The sequence below is a fragment of the Bombina bombina genome, chromosome 4 (genome assembly GCF_027579735.1).
Source record: "Bombina bombina isolate aBomBom1 chromosome 4, aBomBom1.pri, whole genome shotgun sequence".
NCBI classification, from domain to species: domain Eukaryota; kingdom Metazoa; phylum Chordata; class Amphibia; order Anura; family Bombinatoridae; genus Bombina; species Bombina bombina.
The window spans coordinates 855907439-855933129 of NC_069502.1; the positions used below are offsets into that span (position 1 = coordinate 855907439).

General features: G+C 42.8%; 1 protein-coding gene across 1 annotated transcript in view; it reads left to right on the plus strand.

The window, feature by feature from the left end:
* LOC128657992 (gastrula zinc finger protein XlCGF57.1-like) overlaps positions 1-25691 on the plus strand; it is a 169967-nt gene that overhangs the window by 27123 nt on the left and 117153 nt on the right. The window contains exons 6-7 of the mRNA XM_053712430.1: positions 25267-25356; positions 25545-25652. Of these exons, the coding sequence (XP_053568405.1) occupies positions 25267-25356; positions 25545-25652 (198 nt within the window). The remainder of the gene's footprint in view (positions 1-25266; positions 25357-25544; positions 25653-25691) is intronic.

Sequence of the window (25691 nt, forward strand, 5' to 3'; positions counted from 1 at the left end):
CCTCTGCGGTACCTGATGCATTGTCTGCTTTTCCCATTTTGCAGGGAAAGCGCAAAAGGAAATGTAAATTATCTGTGAGTAAGGCTTCTGACACAGTCGTGGCTATTGCGAATACTCCCTCCCAGAAGTCTGAGGAGGAAGATAATTCGGTAGCATCTGAGGGTGAAATCTCAGACTCAGACAGTGTATCTGCTTCTTCTGATGCTGAAGTTGTATCCTTCAGGTTTAAGCTGGAACACCTCAGTTTGTTACTTAAGGAGGTTTTAGCTACCTTGAACGACTCCGACACCACGGTCGTAGTCAATCCTAAGAAGTCTAGCAAGCTAAACAAGTATTTTGATGTACCTTCCATGGTGGAGGTTTTTCCTGTACCAGATCGGTCTACAGAGATTATTGCTAAAGAATGGGAGAGGCTGGGTATTCCTTTTTCTCCATCTCCTATTTTTAAAAAGATGTTTCCTATTGCTGACTCTATCAAGGAGTCCTGGCAGACTGTCCCCAAGGTGAAAGGGGCAATTTCCACTTTAGCTAAGAGGACCACTATTTCCATAGAGGATAGTTGTTCTTTTAAGGACCCTATGGATAAGAAATTGGAGGGTTTGCTCAAGAAGATGTATGTTCACCAGGGTTTACAATGGCAACCTGCGGAGTGTATTGCTACCGTCACTACTGCAGCAGCATACTGGTTTGATGCGTTGTCTGACAGACACTCCTCTTGAAGAAATCCAGGATAGGATTAAAGCCCTTAAATTGGCCAATTCCTTTATTATAGATGCTTCCCTTCAGGTGATTAAGCTAGGAGCAAATATTTCAGGGTTTGCTGTACTGGCCCGCAGAGCCTTATGGTTAAAATCCTGGTCTGCGGATGTGTCATCTAAGTCTAAGCTTTTGCCGATTCCCTTCAAGGGTAAGACTTTATTTGGGCCAGGCTTGGCGGAAATAATTTCCGACATTACGGGAGGAAAGTGTCATTTCCTCCCTTAGGATAAGAGGAATAAGCAGAAAGACGTCAGAGTAATTTTCATTCCTTTCGAAATTTCAAGGGTAAGCCTTCCTCTCCCTCTACAAAACAAGAACAGTCCAAGTCTGCCTGGAGGTCCAATCAGTCTTGGAACAAAGGTAACCAATCCAAGAAGCCCGTTAATTACTCAAACTCAGCATGAAGGGTCTGCTACCAATCCGGGGCCGGATCTTGTGGGGGGCAGACTTTCCTTCTTCACTCACGCTTGGGTTCGGGATGTTCAGGATCCCTGGGCGGTGGACATCGTGTCTCAGGGATACAAACTAGAATTCAAAGCTTTTCCTCCCAGGGGCAGGTTTCTACTCTCAAGATTATCTGTAGACCAGATAAAAAGAGAGGCGTTCTTACGCTGTGTTTAAGACCTTTCCGACCTGGGAGTGATAGTTCCTATTCCAATGCAGGAGCAGGGTCTGGGATTTTACTCCAATCTGTTCGTGCTTCCCAAAAAAGAGGGAACTTTCAGACCAATTCTAGATCTCAAGAGTCTAAACTTGTTCCTCAGGGTACCATCCTTCAAAATGGAAACTATTCTTTCCATTCTTCCATTAGTTCAAGATGGTGGATTCATGACTACAGTAGATTTAAAGGACATATACCTGCATGTTCCCATCCACAGGAATCATCACAAGTTTCTGAGGTTCGCCTTTTTAGACAAACACTTCCAGTTTGTGGCTCTTCCATTCGGCCTTGCAACAGCTCCCAGAATTTTGTCAAAGGTCCTGGGATCGTTGTTGGCGGTGCTCTGGTTGCAGGGCATTGCAGTGGCTCCTTATCTGGACGACATCCTGGTTCAGGCGCCATCCTTTCAACAAGCGAACTCTGTATAGAAAAAATAAAAATCATATGTTGCGCTGGCACATAAATACTGATATCAAACCTACTAAAAAAACACACCTTCCTCTAAGTGTGTCGTAAGATATACAAGAAAAACAAGGGGGTATTTAGAGGGCGCTACAAATGAGCTAAAGATATCTATAAAACTATGGCTAGGAATAATAGTACGTTTGTGTGTGTGTATGTAATGTAATATGCTTTTTAAATTCAGATTACTAAAATACGGCGTTGTATACAATCGGAATTAAATAAAAATAGCATAGAAATATCCTTAAAAAATATTTATTAAACATAGTTATTATACTAGGCAATGGAAATAGTAATTATACTAAGCAATAAAAATGTAATAATAAGATTGTTATGAGGGGATAGTACCGAGGGGATCCCTATCGATTACTAAAAAGTTACTGGATTCTACCCTTAAATTGCCCCCTTCATCCTATGTTTCCCTTTAGCAAGAGGACCTTGGCCTCCCTGTCTCTAATGAACAATGGGAAAATATATTCTGTCAAACCTCTAAATCCTCATCCTCCCCCAGGATTTTGGAAATGAACCACAAAATCCTGTACCGTTGGTTCCTCACTCCAGACAGGCTCAAACGAATTTACCCTAACACTAACGCGACTTGTTGGAGGGGTTGTGGGTCTCCTGGCACGATGGCCCATATATGGTGGCATTGCCCTAAGTTGCTCCCCTTCTGGAAAGACATAGCAAAGCACTTGAAACTCATTCTAGGTGACCAATTCTGCATATCTCCTCTCACAGCTCTATTTAATTATAAACCAGATAAGGGGTGTAAATTTAGATGGAAACTCCTCCAATATTGTTTAAATAGTGCCAGGCTGCTTATTGCTCGTAAGTGGAAGTCTTCAAACGTGCCGACTATGCAGGAGTGGCCACACAACACATCCAAACTCCTTTTAATAGAGAAATACTCATATTATAAAAACAATTCCCTGTCGGTATTTCATAATATCCAGTTCTACTGGGACTCTCTCTTCCACTCACTAGTTACTTTGGATAATTAAATAGAAATTGACAACTCCCTATAGCCCAGGTGGACCTTTCCCCTTCCCCCCCTCCCTCCCTTCCTTTCCTAACACCCTTCCCCTCCCTTACCTAACCCCATGCAATAGCTGGAATGGTTGAGAGGTTGTTAGATAATTTATTTTAACCCATTAGTTTCAACTGTGTTGATATAACTTTCCTTTTGTTTTGTTACTTATAAGTATCAAAGGTATGACATGAATACCTACCTAGATTGAATGCATACCTTCTACTAGCTGATCACGCTTGTGGCATAACCGCCTGTTAACTAATGGTCTACTTGCTACCAAATGTATACTATTCCTATTATTGCTTTTTGGTATGACATTCTGTATCGCAGTTTATTTTACTTGAATAAAGCTTTTTTTTTTTTTTTTTTTTTTTTTTAAAAATGTAATAATAAGGGACGTCTACCAAACAAATCTAAAAACAATTAATGCAGTTAGGCAAAGATGTTAAAACATGACAGGATATAAACAGCCTCACTGGATATTTGTAAGGCGTACTAACAAAGATTGCAAAGTTTATACCGACAAAAATCACAAAGCAGTATATTATACCAACAAGGAAAGTCTTTGTAAGTGCCACTTATAGGACTTATAAGTTTATACATGATAGATTAATGTTCGTATCCAAATTCAATTGTGGTTATAAGGGCAGTCCATGCACATGTGAAACAGACAAACAAACGCCCACTTATAGATCGTAGCAGAGACAAATGTCTTTAGCTGTAGAATTATCCATACATTGGCAATGTAAAACAGAGCTTGATAATGTATTTTACCTTATAGCAAGAAGATATCGTCTCACAGGAGAGGAATATACTTGTTTACCTGCGTGAGCTATGATACAAGCTCCAATTTTTCACCGCAGTACCTTGCCGAAGTGCTCCTGGCGTCTTACCCCAGTGAGGTGTTTGGCACTTACGTGACTTATGCTTACGTCACACCACTGATCCTTCATTTGATGGCTTGAGTGGATTCAAATAAGGAAACAAAGTTATCTTTTATGTTTCTCCTTAGATACAGTGATAAGCCTCCATTTGCAGATGTCTGTGATTGGGAAACAACTTGCACTTAGTGCTTAACAGCACGCAAGTAAAATATACATATATGGTAAAGAAAGATAATAATAACCCGGGTTATCAATAAATCCTCCAAATAAGTTACACTTAGAATAAGTGCAATGTTAGCAGCTTTCTTTATCCGTATTCACAACCTTTTCTCATCAACGCGTTTCACCCTGGAATGGGCTTTATCAAGATGGATTTTAGGCTCAAGTGAAGATCCTTTTAAAGGTCCTGGGCAAATTTCATTTGTTACAGCTTTTTTGGCAAATTTAATTATTAGGTGGTATTTTATAGTTTCAAAGCTTATGTATATAAGGTGGTATAAATACATCTTTCACAATTTCTTCGTATTTTATAAAACTTCGTATTTTAAAAAAACGTATCTTTTGCCTACTGACTTTGTGTGTTTTTATTATTAACTTAAAACATATCTAAAAAACAATGCATTTAATGACTCAAAAAAATCAAACTAATTGATCTTGATATTCCACAGATTGTAAATATAATGAAATCTAATAGATTCTGGTACATTAATTTTCACATGATCAAATTGCTTTATATATGATAAGTATGTTCCTTTACAGGATATCTGTATTCATTTAATAAATGGTAAAGTTTGTAAAAATAAATTTGTGTAAATAATAATAGGATAAGTTATTATTGGCCATATTTTATTAGTCTATTCAAATAGAAATGGTGACAGATCGAGTTCTGAGTTTAGGCCCTTGGGGTATAAAGTATTAAATTTATATATTAGTTTGGCCTCTTTGATTAACAACTTCTTCTCAATATCTCCCCCTCTCCAATGTTCTCTGACCTTATATATGCCCCAATATTTTAAGTCTTTGGAGTTTCCTTTGTGTACTTCCTGAAAGTGTTTATAAAGGTGTGTTTTATCTATTTTATTCTCAATACACCATAAGTGCTCCCTAATTCTATCCCTTAATATTCTTTTCGGTTCTTCAATATATATTAAATTACAAGTGCATTGTAGTGCATAAATTATGTTTTTATGTGAACATCTAATTAAATCTTTAATCGTGAAATCTTCATTTATGTTTGAAATAGTGATACTCTTTTTTCTTTATATTGTGTTGACACGCCTTACATGTGTAACAAGGGTAAACGACTGTGATTTTATTTCCTTTAAGATCTTTATCTTTCATTACTTTCACTAATTTATTTTTTTGTCTCAGCTCGCTTGGGGATAGAATTGACTTAAGGTTTTGTGCCCTTCTAAATACGAATTTTGTTTTAGGGGCTAATTCATTACCTAGGAGTGGGTCTGCTTTGAGTAGGTGCCAATGTTTCCTTACTATCCTTCTAATAATTCCATGATCTGCATTATAATCTGTAATAAATGGAATATTCATTTCTTTGGTAATATTTGTATTGGGAATTATTGGCTCTTTCAACTTGTATTCTAATAGTGTCCTTCTATCAGTCTTTTTTGCTTTGGACACTGCTCTATCTATATTTTCTTTCTTATACCCTCTTGAATGAAATTTCTCTATAAGGGAGGTTACCTGATTCTCAAAATAGTTGTTTGAGTCTACCTCCTTAAAGTGTGTTTTTGTCTCTATTTTATCTTCTACAACCATAATCTCTAAATCTAGGAAATATACATTTTCTTTACTATAAGTATCTGTGAAAATCAACCCATTGCTATTTATATTCATGTCAGTAAACAGCTTTTTAAGTAGATCCTCAGGACCTTTCCATATTACTAAGAGGTCATCAATATACCTTAAAGTATGAGGTTTGCACCATAGATATTGCCCGAGGAAAAACTCCTCTTCCCAATCTCCAATAAAGAGATTGGCATAGCTAGGTGCAAACCTCGTACCTATTGCCATTCCCTCTATTTGTAGAAAATATTTCCCCTCAAATGAAAAATAGTTGTTCTCAAGAATAAAGCTAATACTTTTAAGTATAAAATCCTTTTGTTCTTTGGGCATTTCCTGATCTTTTGTTAGAATTTTTTTTCACTGATTCCAATCCTTTTTTATGATCCATAACGGTATAGAGCGACTGAACATCGCATGTTGCTATGATCATGTCTTTTTCCAATACAAAATTTTCTATTAAGTTGAAGACTTGGGTGGAGTCTTTAAGATATGAACTTAAATGTGTGACATATTTCTGGAGGAATTTATCTACATATTGTGAAAGATTTGTAGACCTAGATTGTATGCTGGAGATAATGGGTCTCCCCGGGGATTTGTAAGATTTTTATGAATTTTTGGTAGGAAATAGAAGATGGGAATTCTAGGAAAGGATGGTTTTAAATAACTGCATTCTTTCTCATTAAGAATTATAATTCCCATCTTTCCTTCTATTAATAATAGATTTAGTTTAGCTAAGAATTTATTTGTGGGGTTTAGATCTAATATTTTATATGTTTTCTGATCGCTAAGTAATCTCCAAGCTTCATTAAGATATTGTTCCGTATCCATAACAACTATCCCTCCCTTATCAGCTGGTTTTACAGTAATATTACCATTCTTCTGTAAATCTAATAGTATATCTCTCTCTTTTTTATTTAGATTATGTTTAACATATTTAGGTTGGCAACTTTTTTAATATCCTGAAGTACAAGTTTCTCGAAAGTCTCTAAATTACTTCCTTTTTCAAAAGTTGGATTAAATCTTGATTTAGGTTTAAGATCTGTGTGTTGGTATTTATTCCCTTGATTGAAATTAGTGGTATTATTTATCTGTCTTTCCAATGGTTGTTTCATGAAAAACCTTTTTATAGATAGATTTCTTAGGAATTTCTTTACATGTATATGTGTATGAAATTTGCTCATCCTTACAGTAGGTGCATTTTTTTTACCTAAGTATCAAAACTAGGGAGCCAAAGAGTATCGAACCTACTTTTCCAGTCGGACCAGATTAATTCAAAAAAGTCGGACCTACCAGAGGTATAGTAAATGTTTTTCTCCATGGAGTATATGTAGGCCATAGTGGTTACAATATCCGACCAGGCTGGGGGGAAGGGATCTTTTCCAGGATCTTGCTATATTGAGTTTAACTGCGGATAAGAGATAGACACTTAGGGAGCCATAGTGTTTGGGTAGTTTACATCTACCTAAATGGAATAGGGCCGTCTCAGGGGTTCTAGGAAGGTTGATACCTAAGCTAGTTAGTGTCGAAAAGCATTGGTTCCAGATGGGCTTGAGTCTAGGGCAGCTCCACCAAATGTGGATCATGTCACCTATATGTGAACAGTCTCTCCAACAGGTGGGGGAGGCCTCAGGAAAAATTTCTGAGAGTCGAGCTGGGACATAGTACCAGTGCGTGAGTATCTTTATATAGGTTTCAAGAATGGTAATGCAGTGGAGGTTTTTTTTCGTTAATAAAAGCGTGCGTTGCCACTCTGTGAGGGGTACCGTTAAGGTCTAACCTCCGTTCCCATTTTTGAATATGTTGGGATTTATCAGCAGGAGCAGCACCTTCCATAAGGGTGTAGTGCAAGGATAAAGGTTTACCCAGCCGAAGCCCCTGTTGCCATCTAGCTTCCCATATGGTGAGTTGCCGGGGCAAAGCAGGTTTGAAACCCCATCTTGACAGAAGGCTAATGACCCTCGAATATTCAAACTTCATATACGATGGGGTGGATGGGGAAACATTAAGTTGACTATAGGAGGAAAAGGCTACCTGAGGTGAAGTAGACCAAAGGTCTGCCACTCTCGTAACACCTAGCCTAGACCAGGAGGTCGGTTGTGAGTCAAGTAGGCCTGACAGAAGGCCGGCCATAGAGGTAATTGATGACGAGTGGGGAGCTACCTTAGGGTTATGCTGCAGGCGGTCCCAGGGAGTCAGGTATTCCCAGTTAATCGGCTTTGTGACTCCTAGGTTTCTTCTACAGTGAGGTGGCGTCCATATTAGGTCTCTCAAAGCGAGGTTATGTGGAAAGGAGGCTTGTTCAATCGTCCTCCATTTGCAATCAGACGCTTTAACTCCCCATTGGGAGATGTGGGCGAGCATAGCGGCATCCGCATACCTGAGAATAGAGGGGGAGGCCACCCCTCTGTGCATTCTAGGGTATTGTAGAATGTTGTGGGCCACTCTAGGAGGTTTACACTGCCATATGTACTTAGTGCAAGCACTCTGGAACTGGATAAGGAGGGTTCTAGGCACCCTGATTGGGAGGCAACGTAAAGCATACGTAAACTTAGGGAGGTAGCTCATTTTTAGAGCCGCTATGCGGCCCAACCAGGAGACGCATTTGAAGTTCCACTTTGAAGTCAGGGACCGAAGCTCGGCTAATAGGGGTTTAAAGTTATTGTCTATTATTTGGGGAAGTGAGTTGGACAATTTAACACCAAGATGAGAGATGGACTTATGACTAGGGATAAACTTGTATTTTTCGCATAGGCTTCTGGAGACCTCCTCAGGGAACCCAAATGTGAATAATTCTGATTTTGAGTGATTTAACTTATAGTACGACATGGCGCTAAACGTCTCAAGAAGGGACAAGAGCCTCGGGATCTCACTCAAGAGTCTGGAAAAAAACAGAGTGGTATCATCGACAAATAAGGCCACTTTATGCACCGTACCATGGAGGGTGATTCCCGATATCTCTTTATCAGCTCTGATCGCTGCGGCCAAGGGCTCCATGGCCAATGTGAACAGGATTGGGGAGAGGGGGCAACCCTGTAGGGTACCATTGGTAATAGAGAAGGGGGTGGGATCGAATCCCATTCCTCTTACTGAGGCTACCGGAGAGGAATATAAGGCCTTCACTGCAAGTATGATTTGCGTGGGGAACTGGAAGTTCTCTAGGACCCGCCAAAGGTACTCCCATCGGACGCGGTCGAAGGCCTTCTCAGCATCAAGAGAAAGCACCGCGAGCGGCCGATCTAGCCTCTTGGTCTCTAGGAGGATGTCTGGTGGGCAGGTGGGCCTGCTTGCGGATAAAGAGGCCTCGGAGGGTGAACTTAAACGCTCCCCATATTGTGTTGTCGCTAACATCTGGGGTATCGTTTATCTGGAGGGTGAAGCGGATCTCCTTCCTGATCTCCTCCCTGAAAGGGATATCCGAAAGGAGATGGTGCGGCAGCCTCCATGGGGCCCTAGTCTTAGTGGTGTGACTGGAATCTATATCTAGGATGATAAGGTCATGATCCGACCACGGGGAGGAATGTATGCTCGCGGAGCGGATCAGATCTAGATCCATAGGGTGGCAGAAAAAGTAGTCCAACCTAGAGAACGTAGAGTGTGGGTGGGAGAAGTGGGTGAAGTCTTTGACATCTGGAGGTCCCTACACCCTTTGGACAAAGTAATCAAATTGGGACATGAGTTCCCTGAATCTACGGCTGGTTGGGTAGAGAGTCTCTTGGTGAGGCTAGTCTTCCGATCTAACTTCCCATCCCACACCATATTCAGGTCACCTGCAAGGATTACCCTGCCCTGTTTAACTTTATCAACATGAAGGAGAATTTTCCTTAGGTACCTAGGCTGGAGTGAGTTCGGAAGGTAGACTGAAACCAGGGTGTATGTGACTTGGTCGAGGTTGCATATAAGAATGAGGTATCTGGCCTGGGGGTCCCTGAGTACAAGAAGGGGCTCATAACTCTTGATCATTTTTATTGGTTAAGAGGCCGAATCTGTTTCTCACAGGGGTATAGTTTACCTCCCTATCTTGATTTATCTATTTGTTATTCTGTCTACCCTGAAAGGAGGAGAATCCTTCGTGATGTGTTCTCCAATGTGTTCGATATTGTCTATATGGTATATTATATTGTTGATATCCATATTGTCTTTCTTGTCTATATCCCTGATAGTTGGTATTCGAATAGTGTGAGTGATTGGGATTAGGGAAATGATTGTATGAATCATTATTCCTATCATAGTTGTAATATTGATTATCATTATAATAGCCATTATAATATCCATGTTGAGCCCCATTGTTATATCTCTTATTCCTCTGATGTGTATTTCTATCATTACTCTCCCATGTTCTATTATTGTATTTCCTTGAATTATTAACCTCCACCCATGAATTTTGTCTTCCCCTTTGGTTAGTCCTATTTGAATTGTCCTCTATGTCAATTTTAACTTCCCTTTGCTTCAAAATATCCTCTTTTGTAGTTTCAGTGTCCTCATTATCTGTAATATCTCTTTCCATTTTCCGCCATTTGGATCTTAGTATATCCTTATTTAAAATATCTAGCCTTTCTATCATTACTCTTTGTTTTTCTTTGTACTGAGTATCAGATTTTCTATCTTTTAATTTTTCTTTTAATTCCAATAAATCTGATTCAATTTTAATCAGTGTTTCTTTCCTCGACCGTTTTAGTATATTAATCAAATCATTAGATGCTTTAATCAGCACCTCTCCCCATCCTTTTTTTAAAGTATTACTTAGAGTGAAGGTGCATGTTTTACTCAGCTTTAGTCCCCTAGGGATAATACCTTTTATTTGCATATCTGTTTAAAAATACCAACTCCATTTTCTGTTTTAGTTCCTTCACTAAGATTTTTTCTAACTCTTTCATTAAATCATTTAAATTATCTGGTGTGGGGTTATTTACTCCTTTAGGTAATCCTAAATCCTCTTTTTCACATTTTTTCCCTAAAGTCAAATATATCCTCCATTTTTAATGGGAGATGACCTGCAGCAAACACTAGAAAGAGGAATCAAACACAGTCTAGAAAAAATAAAAATCAAGTGTTGCCCTGGCACATAAATACTGATATCAAACCCTACTAAAAAAACACACCTTCCTCTAAGTGTATCGTAAGATATACAAGAAAAACAAGGGGGTATTTAGAGGGCGCTACAAATGAGCTAAAGATATCTATAAAACTATGGCTAGGAATAATAGTATGTGTGTGTGTGTATGCAATGTAATATGCTTTTAAATTCAGATTACTAAAATACGGAGTTGTATACAATCAGAATTAAATAAAAATAGCATAGAAATATCCTAAAAAAATATTTATTAAACATAGTTATTATACTAGGCAATGGAAATAGTAATTATACTAAGCAATAAAAATGCAATAATAAGGGACGTCTCCCAAACAAATCTAAAAATTCTAAAAACAATTAATGCAGTTAGGCAAATATGTTAAAACATGACAGGATATAAACAGCCTCACTGGATATTTGTAAGGCGTACTAACAAACGGCTAGATTATGAGTTTTGCGGTAAGGTAAAAAAGCAGCGTTAACAGGTCCTAACGCTGCTTTTTTTACGCCCGCTGGTATTACGAGTCTTGCAGGTATAGGTGTACCGCACACTTGTTTGGCCTTACCACAAACCGACTTACGTAAAGTTCATAAACCCTTTTTTTCTATGAGACTTCCATAGCGCTGGTATTACGAGTTTGTCCTGGGAGGCCAAAAAGTGAGATTTGTACCGCATTTTAAAGTCAGTAGTTATGAGTTTTACACTACAACGCTGTAGCATAAAACTCATAACTAAAGTGCTAAAGAGTACACCAACACCCATAAACTACCTATTAACCCCTAAACCAAGGCCCTCCCGCATCGCAAATACTAAAATACATTTTTTAACCCCTAATCTGCCGCTCCGGACATCGCCACCACTAGAATAAACATATTAACCCCTAAACCGCCACACTCCCGCCTTGCAAACACTAGTTAAATATTATTAACCCCTAATCTGCCGCCACTAACATCGCCGCCACCTACATTATACTTATTAACCCCTAATCTTCCGATCCGGACATCGCCGCAACCTACATTATATTTATTAACCCCTAATCTGCTGCCCCCAACATCGCCGCCACCTAACTACATTTATTAACCCGTAATCTGCCGTCCCCAACGTCACCGCCACTATTCTAAATTTATTAACCCTTTAAACGTAAGTCTAAACCTAACACCCCCTAACTTAAATATAATTTAAATAAATCTAAATAAAATTACTATCATTAACTAAATTATTCCTATTTAAAACTAAATACTTACCTGTAAAATAAACCCTAAGCTAGCTACAATATAACTAATAGTTACATTGTATCTAGCTTAGGGTTTATTTTTATTTTACAGGCAAGTCTGTATTTAATTTAACTAGGTAGAATAGTTACTAAATAGTTGTTAACTATTTAATAACTACCTAGCTAAAATAAATACAAATGTACCTGTAAAATAAAACCTAACCTAAGTTACACTAACACCTAACACTACACTACAATTAAATAAATTACCTACATTAAATACAATTAAATAAATTAAATTAGCTAAATTACAAAAAAACAAAACACTAAATTACAGAAAATAAAAAACAAATTACAGATCTTTAAACTAATTACACCTAATCTAATAGCCCTATCAAAATAAAAAAAGCCCACCCAAAATAAAAAAAAACCCTAGCCTAAACTAAACTAAACTATCAATAGCCCTTAAAGGGGCCTTTTGCGGGGCATTGCCTCAAAGAAATCAGCTCTTTTACCTGAAAAAAAATAGAAACAACCCCCCCAACAGTAAAACCCACCACCCACACAACCAACCCCCCAAATAAAAGCCTAACTCAAAAAACCTAAGCTCCCCATTGCCCTGAAAAGGGCATTTGTATGGGCATTGCCCTTAAAAGGGCATTTAGCTCTATTGCTGCCCAAAGCCCTAACCTAAAAAATAAACCCACCCAATACACCCTTAAAAAATCCTAACACTAACCCCCGAAGATTCACTTACCGGGAGAAGTCTTCATCCAAGCGGCAAGATGTCCTCAATGAAGCCGGCAGAAGTGGTCCTCCAGAGGGGTAGAAGTCTTCATCCAGACAGCATCTTCTATCTTCATTCTTCCGACGCGGAGCGGCTCCATCTTCAAGACATCCAGCGCGGAGCATCCTCTTCAAACGACGTCTTCTTCGGAATGAATATCTCTTTAAGTGACGTCATCCAAGATGGCGTCCCTTAGATTCTGATTGGCTGATATAATTCTATCAGCCAATCGGAATTAAGGTAGAAAAAATCCTATTGGCTGATCCAATCTAATTGGAACAGCCAATAGAATGCCAGCTCAATACTATTGGCTGATTGCATCAGCCAATAGGATTTTTTCTACCTTAATTCTGATTGGCTGATAGAATTCTATCAGCCAATCGGAATCTAAGGGACGCCATCTTGAATGAGAGATATTCATTCCGAAGAATATGTAGTTTGAAGAGGATGCTCCGCGCCGGATGTCTTGAAGATGGAGCCGCTCCGCGTCGGAAGGATGAAGATAGAAGATGCCGTCTGGATGAAGACTTCTGCCCGTCTGGAGGACCACTTCTGCCGGCTTCATTGAGGACCTCTTGCCGCTTGGATGAAGACTTCTCCCAGTAAGTGAATCTTTGGGGGTTAGTGTTAGGATTTTTTAAGGGTGTATTGGGTGGGTTTATTTTTTAGGTTAGGGCTTTGGGCAGCAATAGAGCTAAATGCCCTTTTAAGGGCAATGGTCATCCAAATGCCCTTTTCAGGGCAATGGGGAGCTTAGGTTTTTTGAGTTAGGCTTTTATTTGGGGGGTTGGTTGTGTGGGTGGTGGGTTTTACTGTTGGGGGGTTGTTTGTATTTTTTTTTACAGGTAAAAGAGCTGATTTCTTTGGGGCAATGTCCAGCAAAAGGCCCTTTTAAGGGCTATTGATAGTTGAGTTTAGGTTAGGGTTTTTTTGTTTTGTTTTTTGGGTGGGCTTTTTTTTATTTTGATAGGGCTATTAGATTAGGTGTAATTTGTTTTTTATTTTCTGTAATTTAGTGTTTGTTTGTTTGTTTTTGTGATTTAGCTCATTTTAATTTATTTAATTGTATTTAATGTAGGTAATTTAATTAATTGTAGTGTAGTGTTAGGTGTAACTTAGGTTAAGCTTTATTTAACAGGTAAATTTGTATTTATTTTAGCTAGGTAGTTATTAAATAGTTAAAATATATACAAACTTGCCTGTAAAATAAAACCTAAGCTAGATACAATGTAACTATTAGTTATATTGTAGCTAGCTTAGGGTTTATTTTACAGGTAAGTATTTAGTTTTAAATAGGAATTATTTAGTTATTAATAATAATTTTATTTAGATTTATTTAAATTATATTTAAATTAGGGGGTGTTAGGGTTAGACTTAGATTTAGGGGTTAATAAATTTAATATAGTGGCGGCGACGTTGGGGGCGGCAGATTAGGGGTTAATAAGTGTAGGTAGGTTGCGGCAACATTGGGGGCGGGAGATTAGGGGTTAATAAATATAATGTAGGCGTCGGCGATGTTGGAGGCAGCAGATTAGGGGTTCATAAGTATAATGTAGGTGGCGGCGATGTCCGGAGCGGCAGATTAGGGGTTAATAAGTATAATGTAGGTGTCGGCGATGTCAGGGGGGGCCGGTTAGGGGTTAATAAGTGTAAGATTAGGGGTGTTTAGACTCGGGATTCATGTTAGGGTGTTAGGTGTAAACATAAAATGTGTTTCCCCATAGGAATCAATGGGGCTGCGTTAATGAGTTTTACGCTGCTTTTTTGCAGGTGTTAGACTTTTTCTCAGCCGGCTCTCCCCACTGATGTCTATGGGGAAATCGTGCACAAGCACTAACGAGCAGCTCACTGCTGACTTAAGCAGCGCTAGTATTGGAGTGCAGTGTGGAGCTCAATTTTGTTCTACGCTCACTTCTTGCCTTTTAATACCGGGTTTGTAAAAACCCGTAATACCAGCGCTGTAGGTAAGTGAGCGGTGAGAAAAAACTGCACGGTAGCACCGCACAGCTCATAACGCAAAACTCGCAATTTAGGCGTAGGATTGCAACGTTTATACCGACAAAAATCATAAAGCAGTATATTATATCACCAAGGAAAGTCTTTGTAAGTGCCACTTATAGGACTTATAAGTTTATATACGATAGATTAATGTTTGTATCCAAATTCAATTGTGGTTATAAGGGCAGTCCATGCACATGTGAAACAGACAAACAAACGCCCATACCTGCATGTTCCCATCCACAGGGATCATTACAAGTTTCTGAGGCTCGCCTTTTTAGGCAAACACTTCCAGTTTGTGGCTCTTCCATTCGGCCTTGCAACAGCTCCCAGATTTTTTTCAAAGGTCCTGGGATCCTTGTTGGCGGTGCTCCGGTTGCGGGGCATTGCAGTGGCTCTTTATCTGGACGACATTCTGATTCAGGCGCCTTCCTTTCAACAAGCGAGCTCCCACACAGAGATGTTGTTATCCTTCCTGCGATCTCACAGATGAAAGGTGAATCTGGTGAAGAGTTCCTTAATTCCGGGTACAAGGGTAGTGTTCTTGGGAACCATAATAGATTCCCTATCAATGAAGATTTTTCTGACAGAGGTCAGAAGATCAATGATTTTCGACTCTTGTCTGGCGCTTCAGTCCTCTCCTCGGCCATCAGTGGCTCAATTTATGGAGGTAATCGGTCTGATGGTAGCTGCCATGGACATCATTCCGTTTGCCCGTTTCCACCTCGGACCTCTGCAGTTATGCATGCTTAAGCAGTGAAACAGAGATTATACAGACCTGTCTCCGTGATTACATCTGGATCAGGAGACAAGGGATTCTCTTCTTTGGTGGTTGTCTCAGGATCATTTCTCCCAGGGAACCTGCTTCCGCAGACCCTCCTGGGTGATTGTGACAACGGATGCCAGCCTGTTGGGATGGGGAGCAGTCTGGGGCTCTCTAAAGGCTCAGGGAACTTGGACTTGGCAGGAATCAGTTCTACCCATAAACATTCTGGAGCTGAGAGCAATCTTCAATGCTCTTCTGGCCTGGCCTCAGTTAGCCTCAGCCCGGTTCATCAGGTTCCAGTCGGACAACATAACTTCAGTGGCTTACATCAACCATCAGGGAGGAACGCAGAGTTCCTTGGCCATGACATAGGTAGCCAAGATAATTCAGTGGGCAGAGACCCACAATTGCTGTCTGTCAGCGATCCACATCCCAGGAGTGGACAACTGGGAGGCGGACTTCCTGAGCAGGCAGACCTTTCACCCGGGGGAGTGGAAACTCCATCGGGAAGTGTTTTCCAGCCTGATTCGAAATGGGGTCAGCTGGAGCTGGATCTCATGGCATCTCTGCAGAATGCCAAGCTTCCGAGGTATGGGTCAAGGTCAAAGGACCCTCAGGCTGTACTGATAGACGCTCTGGCGGTACCCTAGAATTTCTGTCTTGCATACCTATTTCCTCCGTTCGCTCTTCTACCTCGGGTCATTGCTCGAATCAAGCAGGAGAAGGCGTTGGTGATCCTCATTGCACCGGCGTGGCCTCGCAGGATTTGGTATGCAGACCTGGTGGACATGTCATCTCTTCCACCTTGGAGACTTCCATTGAGGAAGGACCTTCTACTTTTAAGGGGCCCTTCCTCCATCCAAATCTAGTTTCTCTAAAACTGACTGCTTGGAGATTGAACGCTTAATTTTATCCAAGCGTGGATTTTCAGAATCGGTCATTGAGACCATGATTCAAGCTCATAAACCTGTGAATAGAAAGATTTACCACAAAATATGGCATAAATATCTATATTGGTGTGAATCCAAGGGATACTCTTGGAGTAGAGTTAGGATTCCTAGAATTCTCTCCTTTCTCCAAGAGGGTTTGGAGAAGGGTTTATCGGCAAGTTCCCTAAAGGGTCAAACATCTGCCTTGTCTATTTTGTTACATAAACGTCTGTCGGATGTACCTTGGTCAGGATCAGGGCAGTGTTTAAGCCAGTTACTCCTCCCTGGAGTCTTAATTTAGTCCTTAAGGTTCTTCAAGGGGCTCCGTTTGAGCCTATGCATTCCTTAGATATTAAGTTGTTATCTTGGAAAGTTTTGTTTCTTGTTGCTATTTCACCTGCTCGTAGAGTGTCAGAGCTCTCGGCATTACAGTCTCCTTACCTTATTTTTCATTCGGATAAGGTGGTTTTGCGTACTAAGTTAGGTTTTCTTCCTAAGGTTGTTTCTGATAGGAACATTAATCAGGAGATTGTTGGTACTTCCTTGTGTCCTAACCCTTCTTCTCAGAAGGAAGGTCTGCTACACAACATGGACGTGGTGTGTGCATTGAAATTCTATTTACCGGCGACTAAAGATTTTCGTCAGTCTTCTAATCTGTTTGTGGTTTTCTCTGGAAAACGTAAGGGGCAGAAAGCTACGGCTACTTCTCTTTCTTTGTGACTGAGGAGTATCATTCGCTTGGCCTATGAAACTGCTGGACAGCAGCCTCCTGAGAGAGTAACGGCTCATTTTACGAGGGATGTTTCCTCTTCCTGGGCATTCAAAAATGAAGCTTCTGTGGAACAGATTTGCAAGGCTGCAACTTGGTTCTTTCTTTCACACTTTTTTTCAAAATTCTATAAATTTGACACTTTTGCCTTGGCTGAGGCTGCTTTTGGGAGAAAGGTTCTTCAAGCAGTGGTGCCTTCCGTATAAGTTCCCTGTCTTGTCCCTCCCTTATCATTTGTGTACTCTAGCTTGGGTATTGATTCCCAATAGTAATTAGATGATCCGTGGACTCATCGTGTCATTAGAAAGAAAACAAAATTTATGCTTACCTGATAAATGTATTTATTTCTTGACACGATGAGTCCATGGCCCGCCCTGTTCTTTAGACAGGTTGTTGGTATATTATAAACTTCAGACACCTCTGCACCTTGTTGCTTCCTTTCTCTCTTTTACTTTGGTTGAATGACTGGGGTTAGAGGGAAGGGAGGTGATATTTAACAGCTTTGCTGTGGTGTTTTTTTGGCGCCTCCTGCTGGGCAGGAGTGATATTCCCAATAGTAATTAGATGATCTGTGGACTCATCGTGTCAAGAAAGAAAGAAATTTATCAGGTAAGCATAAATTTTGTTTTTTGTTTTTTACATTTTACTTCAGATCTCCAAAAGCACTTAGTTTCCAGTGCTATTTTGTAATGTGCTCCAGTGTAACACTTATGTTGCCACTGTAATATGAGCATTTGTAGCAAATCCTGCGTTCTTCATTTAAAGTATAGCGTGCGCTAAATAATTTTTCTTTGATGATTCAGAGGGAATGAGGAGCAGAACCATTAACGTTACCCTTAGTGTGACCTTGTGCACAATCATCAGAGACATGAAATTTTCAGATAGAATACAATTTTAAATAACTTTCCAATTTAATTCTATAACCTAATGTTCTTCATTCTCTTGGTATCAAAGGATACCAAGAGAACAATACAAATTAAATAATAAAAGCAAATTGGAAAGTTGTTTAAAATTGTATTCTCTCTGAATCTATCTTAAATTGTCATATCTTTCATGATGATTGTGCGCAAGGTCACGCTAAGGGTAACGTAAACAGTTTTGCTCCACTTGCGCCTCATGAATGTAGCCCACAGATGAGTGTACGTGTGTGATGTGTCTGAGGAATACAGGGCACAGGTGAGTGTACAAATGTGATGTGCCTGAGGGATACAGGGCACAGGTGAGTGTACATGTGTGATGTGTCTGAGGGATACAGGGCACAGGTAAGTGTACGTGTGTGATGTGTCTGAGGGATACAGGGCACAGGTGAGTGTACGTGTGTGATGTGTCTGAGGGATACAGGGCACAGGTGAGTGTACATGTATGATGTGTCTGAGGGATACAGGGCACAGGTGAGTATACATGTGTGATGTGTCTGAGGTATACAGGGTACAGGTGAGTGTACATGTGTGATGTGTCTGAGGGATACAGGGCACAGGTAAGTGTACGTGTGTGATGTGTCTGAGGGATACAGGGCACAGGTGAGTGTACGTGTGTGATGTGCCTGAGGGATACAGGGCACAGGTGAGTGTACATGTGTGATGTGCCTGAGGGATACAGGGCACAGGTGAGTGTACATGTGTGATGTGCCTGAGGGATACAGGGTACAGGTTAGTGTACGTGTGTGATGTGCCTGAGCGATACAGGGCACAGGTGAGTGTACGTGTGTGATGTGTCTGAGGGATACAGGGCACAGGTGAGTGTACGTGTGTGATGTTCCTGAGGGATACAGGGCACAGGTGAGTGTACGTGTGTGATGTGTCTGAGGGATACAGGGCACAGGTGAGTGTACGTGTGTGATGTGTCTGAGGGATACAGGACACAGGTGAGTGTACGTGTGTGATGTGTCTGAGGGATACAGGGCACAGGTGAGTGTACGTGTGTGATGTGTCTGAGGGATACAGGGCACAGGTGAGTGTACGTGTGTGATGTGTCTGAGGGATACAGGGCACAGGTGAGTGTACGTGTGTGATGTGTCTGAGGGATACAGTGTACAGGTGAGTGTATGTGTGTGATGTGCCTGAGGGATACAGGGCACAGGTGAGTGTACGTGTGTGATGTGTCTGAGGGATACAGGGTACAGGTGAGTGTACGTGTGTGATGTGCCTGAGGGATACAGGGCACAGGTGAGTGTACATGTGTGATTTGTCTGAGGGATACAGGGCACAGGTGAGTGTACATGTGTGATGTGTCTGAAGGATGTAGAGCACAGGTGAGTGTACGTGTGTGATGTGTCTGAGGGATACAGGGCACAGGTGAGTGTACGTGTGTGATGTGTCTGAGGGATACAGGGCACAGGTGAGTGTACGTGTGTGATGTGTCTGAAGGATGTAGAGCACAGGTGAGTGTACATGTGTGATGTGTCTGAGGGATACAGGGCACAGGTGAGTGTACATGTGTGATGTGTCTGAGGGATATAGGGCACAGGTGAGTGTACATGTGTGATGTGACTGAGGGATACAGGGCACAGGTGAGTGTACATGTGTGATGTGTCTGAGGGATACAGGGCACAGGTGAGTGTACATGTGTGATGTGTTTGAGGGATACAGGGCACAGGTGAGTGTACGTGTGTGATGTGTCTGAGGGATACAGGACACAGGTGAGTGTACGTGTGTGATGTGTCTGAGGGATACAGGGCACAGGTGAGTGTACGTGTGTGATGTGTCTGAGGGATACAGTGTACAGGTGAGTGTACGTGTGTGATGTGCCTGAGGGATACAGGGCACAGGTGAGTGTACGTGTGTGATGTGTCTGAGGGATACAGGGCACAGGTGAGTGTACGTGTGTGATGTGTCTGAGGGATACAGTGTACAGGTGAGTGTACGTGTGTGATGTGCCTGAGGGATACAGGGCACAGGTGAGTGTACGTGTGTGATGTGTCTGAGGGATACAGGGTACAGGTGAGTGTACGTGTGTGATGTGCCTGAGGGATACAGGGTGCAGGTGAGTGTACGTGTGTGATGTGTCTGAGGGATACAGGGTATAGTTGTGTGTGTGATGTGCCTGAGGGATACAGGGCACAGGTGAGTGTACGTGTGTGATGTGTCTGAGGGATACAGGGTATAGTTGTGTGTGTGATGTGCCTGAGGGATACAGGGCACAGGTGAGTGTACATGTGTGATGTGTCTGAGGGATACAGGGTATAGTTGTGTGTGTGATGTGCCTGAGGGATACAGGGCACAGGTGAGTGTACATGTGTGATGTGTCTGAGGGATACAGGGCACAGGTGAATGTACATGTGTGATGTGTCTGAGGGATACAGGGCACAGGTGAGTGTACATGTGTGATGTGTCTGAGGGATACAGGGCACAGGTAAGTGTACGTGTGTGATGTGTCTGAGGGATACAGGGCACAGGTGAGTGTACGTGTGTGATGTGCCTGAGGGATACAGGGCACAGGTGAGTGTACGTGTGTGATGTGTCTGAGGGATACAGGGCACAGGTGAGTGTACGTGTGTGATGTGTCTGAGGGATACAGTGTACAGGTGAGTGTACGTGTGTGATGTGCCTGAGGGATACAGGGCACAGGTGAGTGTACATGTGTGATGTGTCTGAGGGATACAGGGTACAGGTGAGTGTACGTGTGTGATGTGCCTGAGGGATACAGTGTGCAGGTGAGTGTACGTGTGTGATGTGCCTGAGGGATACAGGGCACAGGTGAGTGTACATGTGTGATGTGTCTGAGGGATACAGGGCACAGGTGAATGTACATGTGTGATGTGTCTGAGGGATACAGGGCACAGGTGAGTGTACATGTGTGATGTGTCTGAGGGATACAGGGCACAGGTGAGTGTACGTGTGTGATGTGTCTGAGGGATACAGGGCACAGGTGAGTGTACGTGTGGGATGTGTCTGAGGGATACAGGGCACAGGTGAGTGTACATGTGTGATGTGTCTGAGGGATACAGGGCACAGGTGAGTGTACATGTGTGATGTGTCTGAGGGATATAGGGCACAGGTGAGTGTATGTATGTGATGTGCCTGAGGGATACAGGGCACAGCTGAGTGTACGTGTGTGATGTGTCTGAGGTATACAAGGTACAGGTGAGTGTACGTGTGTGATGTGTCTGAGGGATACAGTGTACAGGTGAGTGTAAGTGTGTGATGTGTCTGAGGGATACAGGGCACAGGTGAGTGTACATGTGTGATGTGTCTGAAGGATGTAGAGCACAGGTGAGTGTACGTGTGTGATGTGTCTGAGGCGATACAGGGCACAGGTGAGTGTACGTGTGTGATGTGTCTGAGGGATACAGGGCACAGGTGAGTGTACGTGTGTGATGTGTCTGAAGGATGTGGAGCACAGGTGAGTGTACATGTGTGATGTGTCTGAGGGATACAGGGCACTGGTGAGTGTACATGTGTGATGAGTCTGAGGGATATAGGGCACAGGTGAGTGTACATGTGTGATGTGACTGAGGGATACAGGGCACAGGTGAGTGTACATGTGTGATGTGTCTGAGGGATACAGGGCACAGGTGAGTGTACGTGTGTGATGTGTCTGAGGGATACAGGGCACAGGTGAGTGTACGTGTGTGATGTGCCTGAGGGATACAGGGCACAGGTGAGTGTACGTGTGTGATGTGTCTGAGGGATACAGGGCACAGGTGAGTGTACGTGTGTGATGTGTCTGAGGGATACAGGGCACAGGTGAGTGTACGTGTGTGATGTGTCTGAGGGATACAGGGCACAGGTGAGTGTACGTGTGTGATGTGTCTGAGGGATACAGTGTACAGGTGAGTGTATGTGTGTGATGTGCCTGAGGGATACAGGGCACAGGTGAGTGTACGTGTGTGATGTGTCTGAGGGATACAGGGTACAGGTGAGTGTACGTGTGTGATGTGCCTGAGGGATACAGGGCACAGGTGAGTGTACATGTGTGATTTGTCTGAGGGATACAGGGCACAGGTGAGTGTACATGTGTGATGTGTCTGAGGGATACAGGGCACAGGTGAATGTACTTGTGTGATGTGTCTGAGGGATACAGGGCACAGGTGAATGTACATGTGTGATGTGTCTGAGGGATACAGGGCACAGGTGAGTGTACGTGTGGGATGTGTCTGAGGGATACAGGGCACAGGTGAGTGTACATGTGTGATGTGTCTGAGGGATATAGGGCACAGGTGAGTGTACATGTGTGATGTGTCTGAGGGATACAGGGCACAGATGAGTGTACGTGTGTGATGTGTCTGAGGGATACAGGGCACAGGTGAGTGTACATGTGTGATGTGTCTGAGGGATATAGGGCACAGGTGAGTGTATGTATGTGATGTGCCTTAGGGATACAGGGCACAGCTGAGTGTACGTGTGTGATGTGTCTGAGGGGTGCAGGGTACAGGTGAATGTACATGTGTGATGAGTCTGAGGGATACAGTGTACAGGTGAGTGTAAGTGTGTGATGTGTCTGAGGGATACAGGGCACAGGTGAGTGTACATGTGTGATGTGTCTGAAGGATGTAGAGCACAGGTGAGTGTACGTGTGTGATGTGTCTGAGGGATACAGGGCACAGGTGAGTGTACGTGTGTGATGTGTCTGAGGGATACAGGGCACAGGTGAGTGTACGTGTGTGATGTGTCTGAAGGATGTAGAGCACAGGTGAGTGTACATGTGTGATGTGTCTGAGGGATACAGGGCACAGGTGAGTGTACATGTGTGATGTGTCTGAGGGATATAGGGCACAGGTGAGTGTACATGTGTGATGTGACTGAGGGATACAGGGCACAGGTGAGTGTACATGTGTGATGTGTCTGAGGGATACAGGGCACAGGTGAGTGTACATGTGTGATGTGTTTGAGGGATACAGGGCACAGGTGAGTGTACGTGTGTGATGTGTCTGAGGGATACAGGGCACAGGTGAGTGTACGTGTGGGATGTGTCTGATGGGTTACAGGGCACAGGTGAGTGTACATGTGTGATGTGTCTGAGGGATATAGGGCACAGGTGAGTGTACATGTGTGATGTGTCTGAGGGATACAGGGCACAGATGAGTGTACGTGTGTGATGTGTCTGAGGGATACAGGGCACAGGTGAGTGTACATGTGTGATGTGTCTGAGGGATATAGGGCACAGGTGAGTGTATGTATGTGATGTGCCTGAGGGATACAGGGCACAGCTGAGTGTACGTGTGTGATGTGTCTGAGGTATACAGGGTACAGGTGAGTGTACGTGTGTGATATGTCTGAGGGATACAGTGTACAGGTGAGTGTACGTGTGTGATGTGCCTGAGGGATACAGGGCACAGGTGAGTGTACGTGTGTGATGTGTCTGAGGGATACAGGGTACAGGTGAGTGTACGTGTGTGATGTGCCTGAGGGATACAGGGTGCAGGTGAGTGTATGTGTGTGATGTGTCTGAAGGATACAGGGCACAGGTGAATGTACATGTGTGATGTGTCTGAGGGATACAGGGCACAGGTGAATGTACATGTGTGATGTGTCTGAGGGATACAGGGCACAGGTGAGTGTACATGTGTGATGTGTCTGAGGGATACAGGGCACAGGTGAGTGTACGTGTGTGATGTGTCTGAGGGATACAGGGCACAGGTGAGTGTACGTGTGGGATGTGTCTGAGGGATACAGGGCACAGGTGAGTGTACATGTGTGATGTGTCTGAGGGATATAGGGCACAGGTGAGTGTACATGTGTGATGTGTCTGAGGGATACAGGGCACAGATGAGTGTACGTGTGTGATGTGTCTGAGGGATACAGGGCACAGGTGAGTGTACATGTGTGATGTGTCTGAGGGATATAGGGCACAGGTGAGTGTATGTATGTGATGTGCCTGAGGGATACAGGGCACAGCTGAGTGTACGTGTGTGATGTGTCTGAGGGGTGCAGGGTACAGGTGAATGTACATGTGTGATGAGTCTGAGGGATACAGTGTACAGGTGAGTGTAAGTGTGTGATGTGTCTGAGGGATACAGGGCACAGGTGAGTGTACATGTGTGATGTGTCTGAAGGATGTAGAGCACAGGTGAGTGTACGTGTGTGATGTGTCTGAGGGATACAGGGCACAGGTGAGTGTACGTGTGTGATGTGTCTGAGGGATACAGGGCACAGGTGAGTGTACGTGTGTGATGTGTCTGAAGGATGTAGAGCACAGGTGAGTGTACATGTGTGATGTGTCTGAGGGATACAGGGCACAGGTGAGTGTACATGTGTGATGTGTCTGAGGTATACAGGGTACAGGTGAGTGTACGTGTGTGATATGTCTGAGGGATACAGGGTACAGGTGAGTGTACGTGTGTGATGTGTCTGAGGGATACAGGGCACAGGTGAGTGTACATGTGTGATGTGCCTGAGGGATACAGGGTACAGGTTAGTGTACGTGTGTGATGTGCCTGAGCGATACAGGGCACAGGTGAGTGTATGTGTGTGATGTGTCTGAGGGATACAGGGCACAGGTGAGTGTACGTGTGTGATGTGTCTGAGGGATACAGGGTACAGGTGAGTGTACGTGTGTACGTGTGTGATGTGTCTGAGGGATACAGGGCACAGGTGAGTGTACGTGTGTGTGATGTGTCTGAGGGGTGCAGGGTACAGGTGAGTGTATGTGTGTGATGTGTCTGAGGGATACAGGGCACAGGTGAGTGTACGTGTGTGATGTGTCTGAGGAATACAGGGTGCAGGTGAGTGTACGTGTGATGTGTCTGAGGGATACAGGGCACAGGTGAGTGTAAGTGTGTGATGAGTCTGAGGGATACAGTGTACAGGTGAGTGTAAGTGTGTGATGTGTCTGAGGGATACTGGGCACAGGTGAGTGTACATGTGTGATGTGTCTGAGGGATACAGGGCACAGGTGAGTGTACATGTGTGATGTGTCTGAGGGATATAGGGCACAGGTGAGTGTACATGTGTGATGTGACTGAGGTATACAGGGCACAGGTGAGTGTACATGTGTGATGTGTCTGAGGGATACAGGGCACAGGTGAGTGTACATGTGTGATGTGTTTGAGGGATACAGGGCACAGGTGAGTGTACGTGTGTGATGTGTCTGAGGGATGCAGAATACAGGTGAGTGTGAGTGTATCTAATATTACAACTTCCTTGTGCAGTACTAAAAAGCTAAACTGTGACTATATTTATATGATCTATGCAGGTGATGTTAAGGCTGAAGTCACTCTTTATACTGAACAGACTAATTACCTGGAAGCTCTGAAGCAGGAAATCAGTGACAATATCAGTACAGGTGAGTGTACGTGTGTGATTTGTCTGAGGGGTGCAAGGACCAAGTGAGTGTACATGTGTGACGTGGTAACAGGTGAGTGTACGTGTGTGACGTGGTAACAGGTGAGTGTACATGTGTGTGTAATATTAAAATTTTATTGCTCAGTGCTATAAAGCTTTAATGTGACAATATTTATATGATCTGTGCAGGTGATGTTAAGACTGAAGTCACACTTGATGCTGAACAAACAAATGATCTGTATGTAAAGAGTCAGCAGGAAGCTGTGAAGCAGAAAATTAGTGACAATATCAGTACTGGTGAGTGCACGTGTGTGATGTGTCCGAGAGATAAAGATC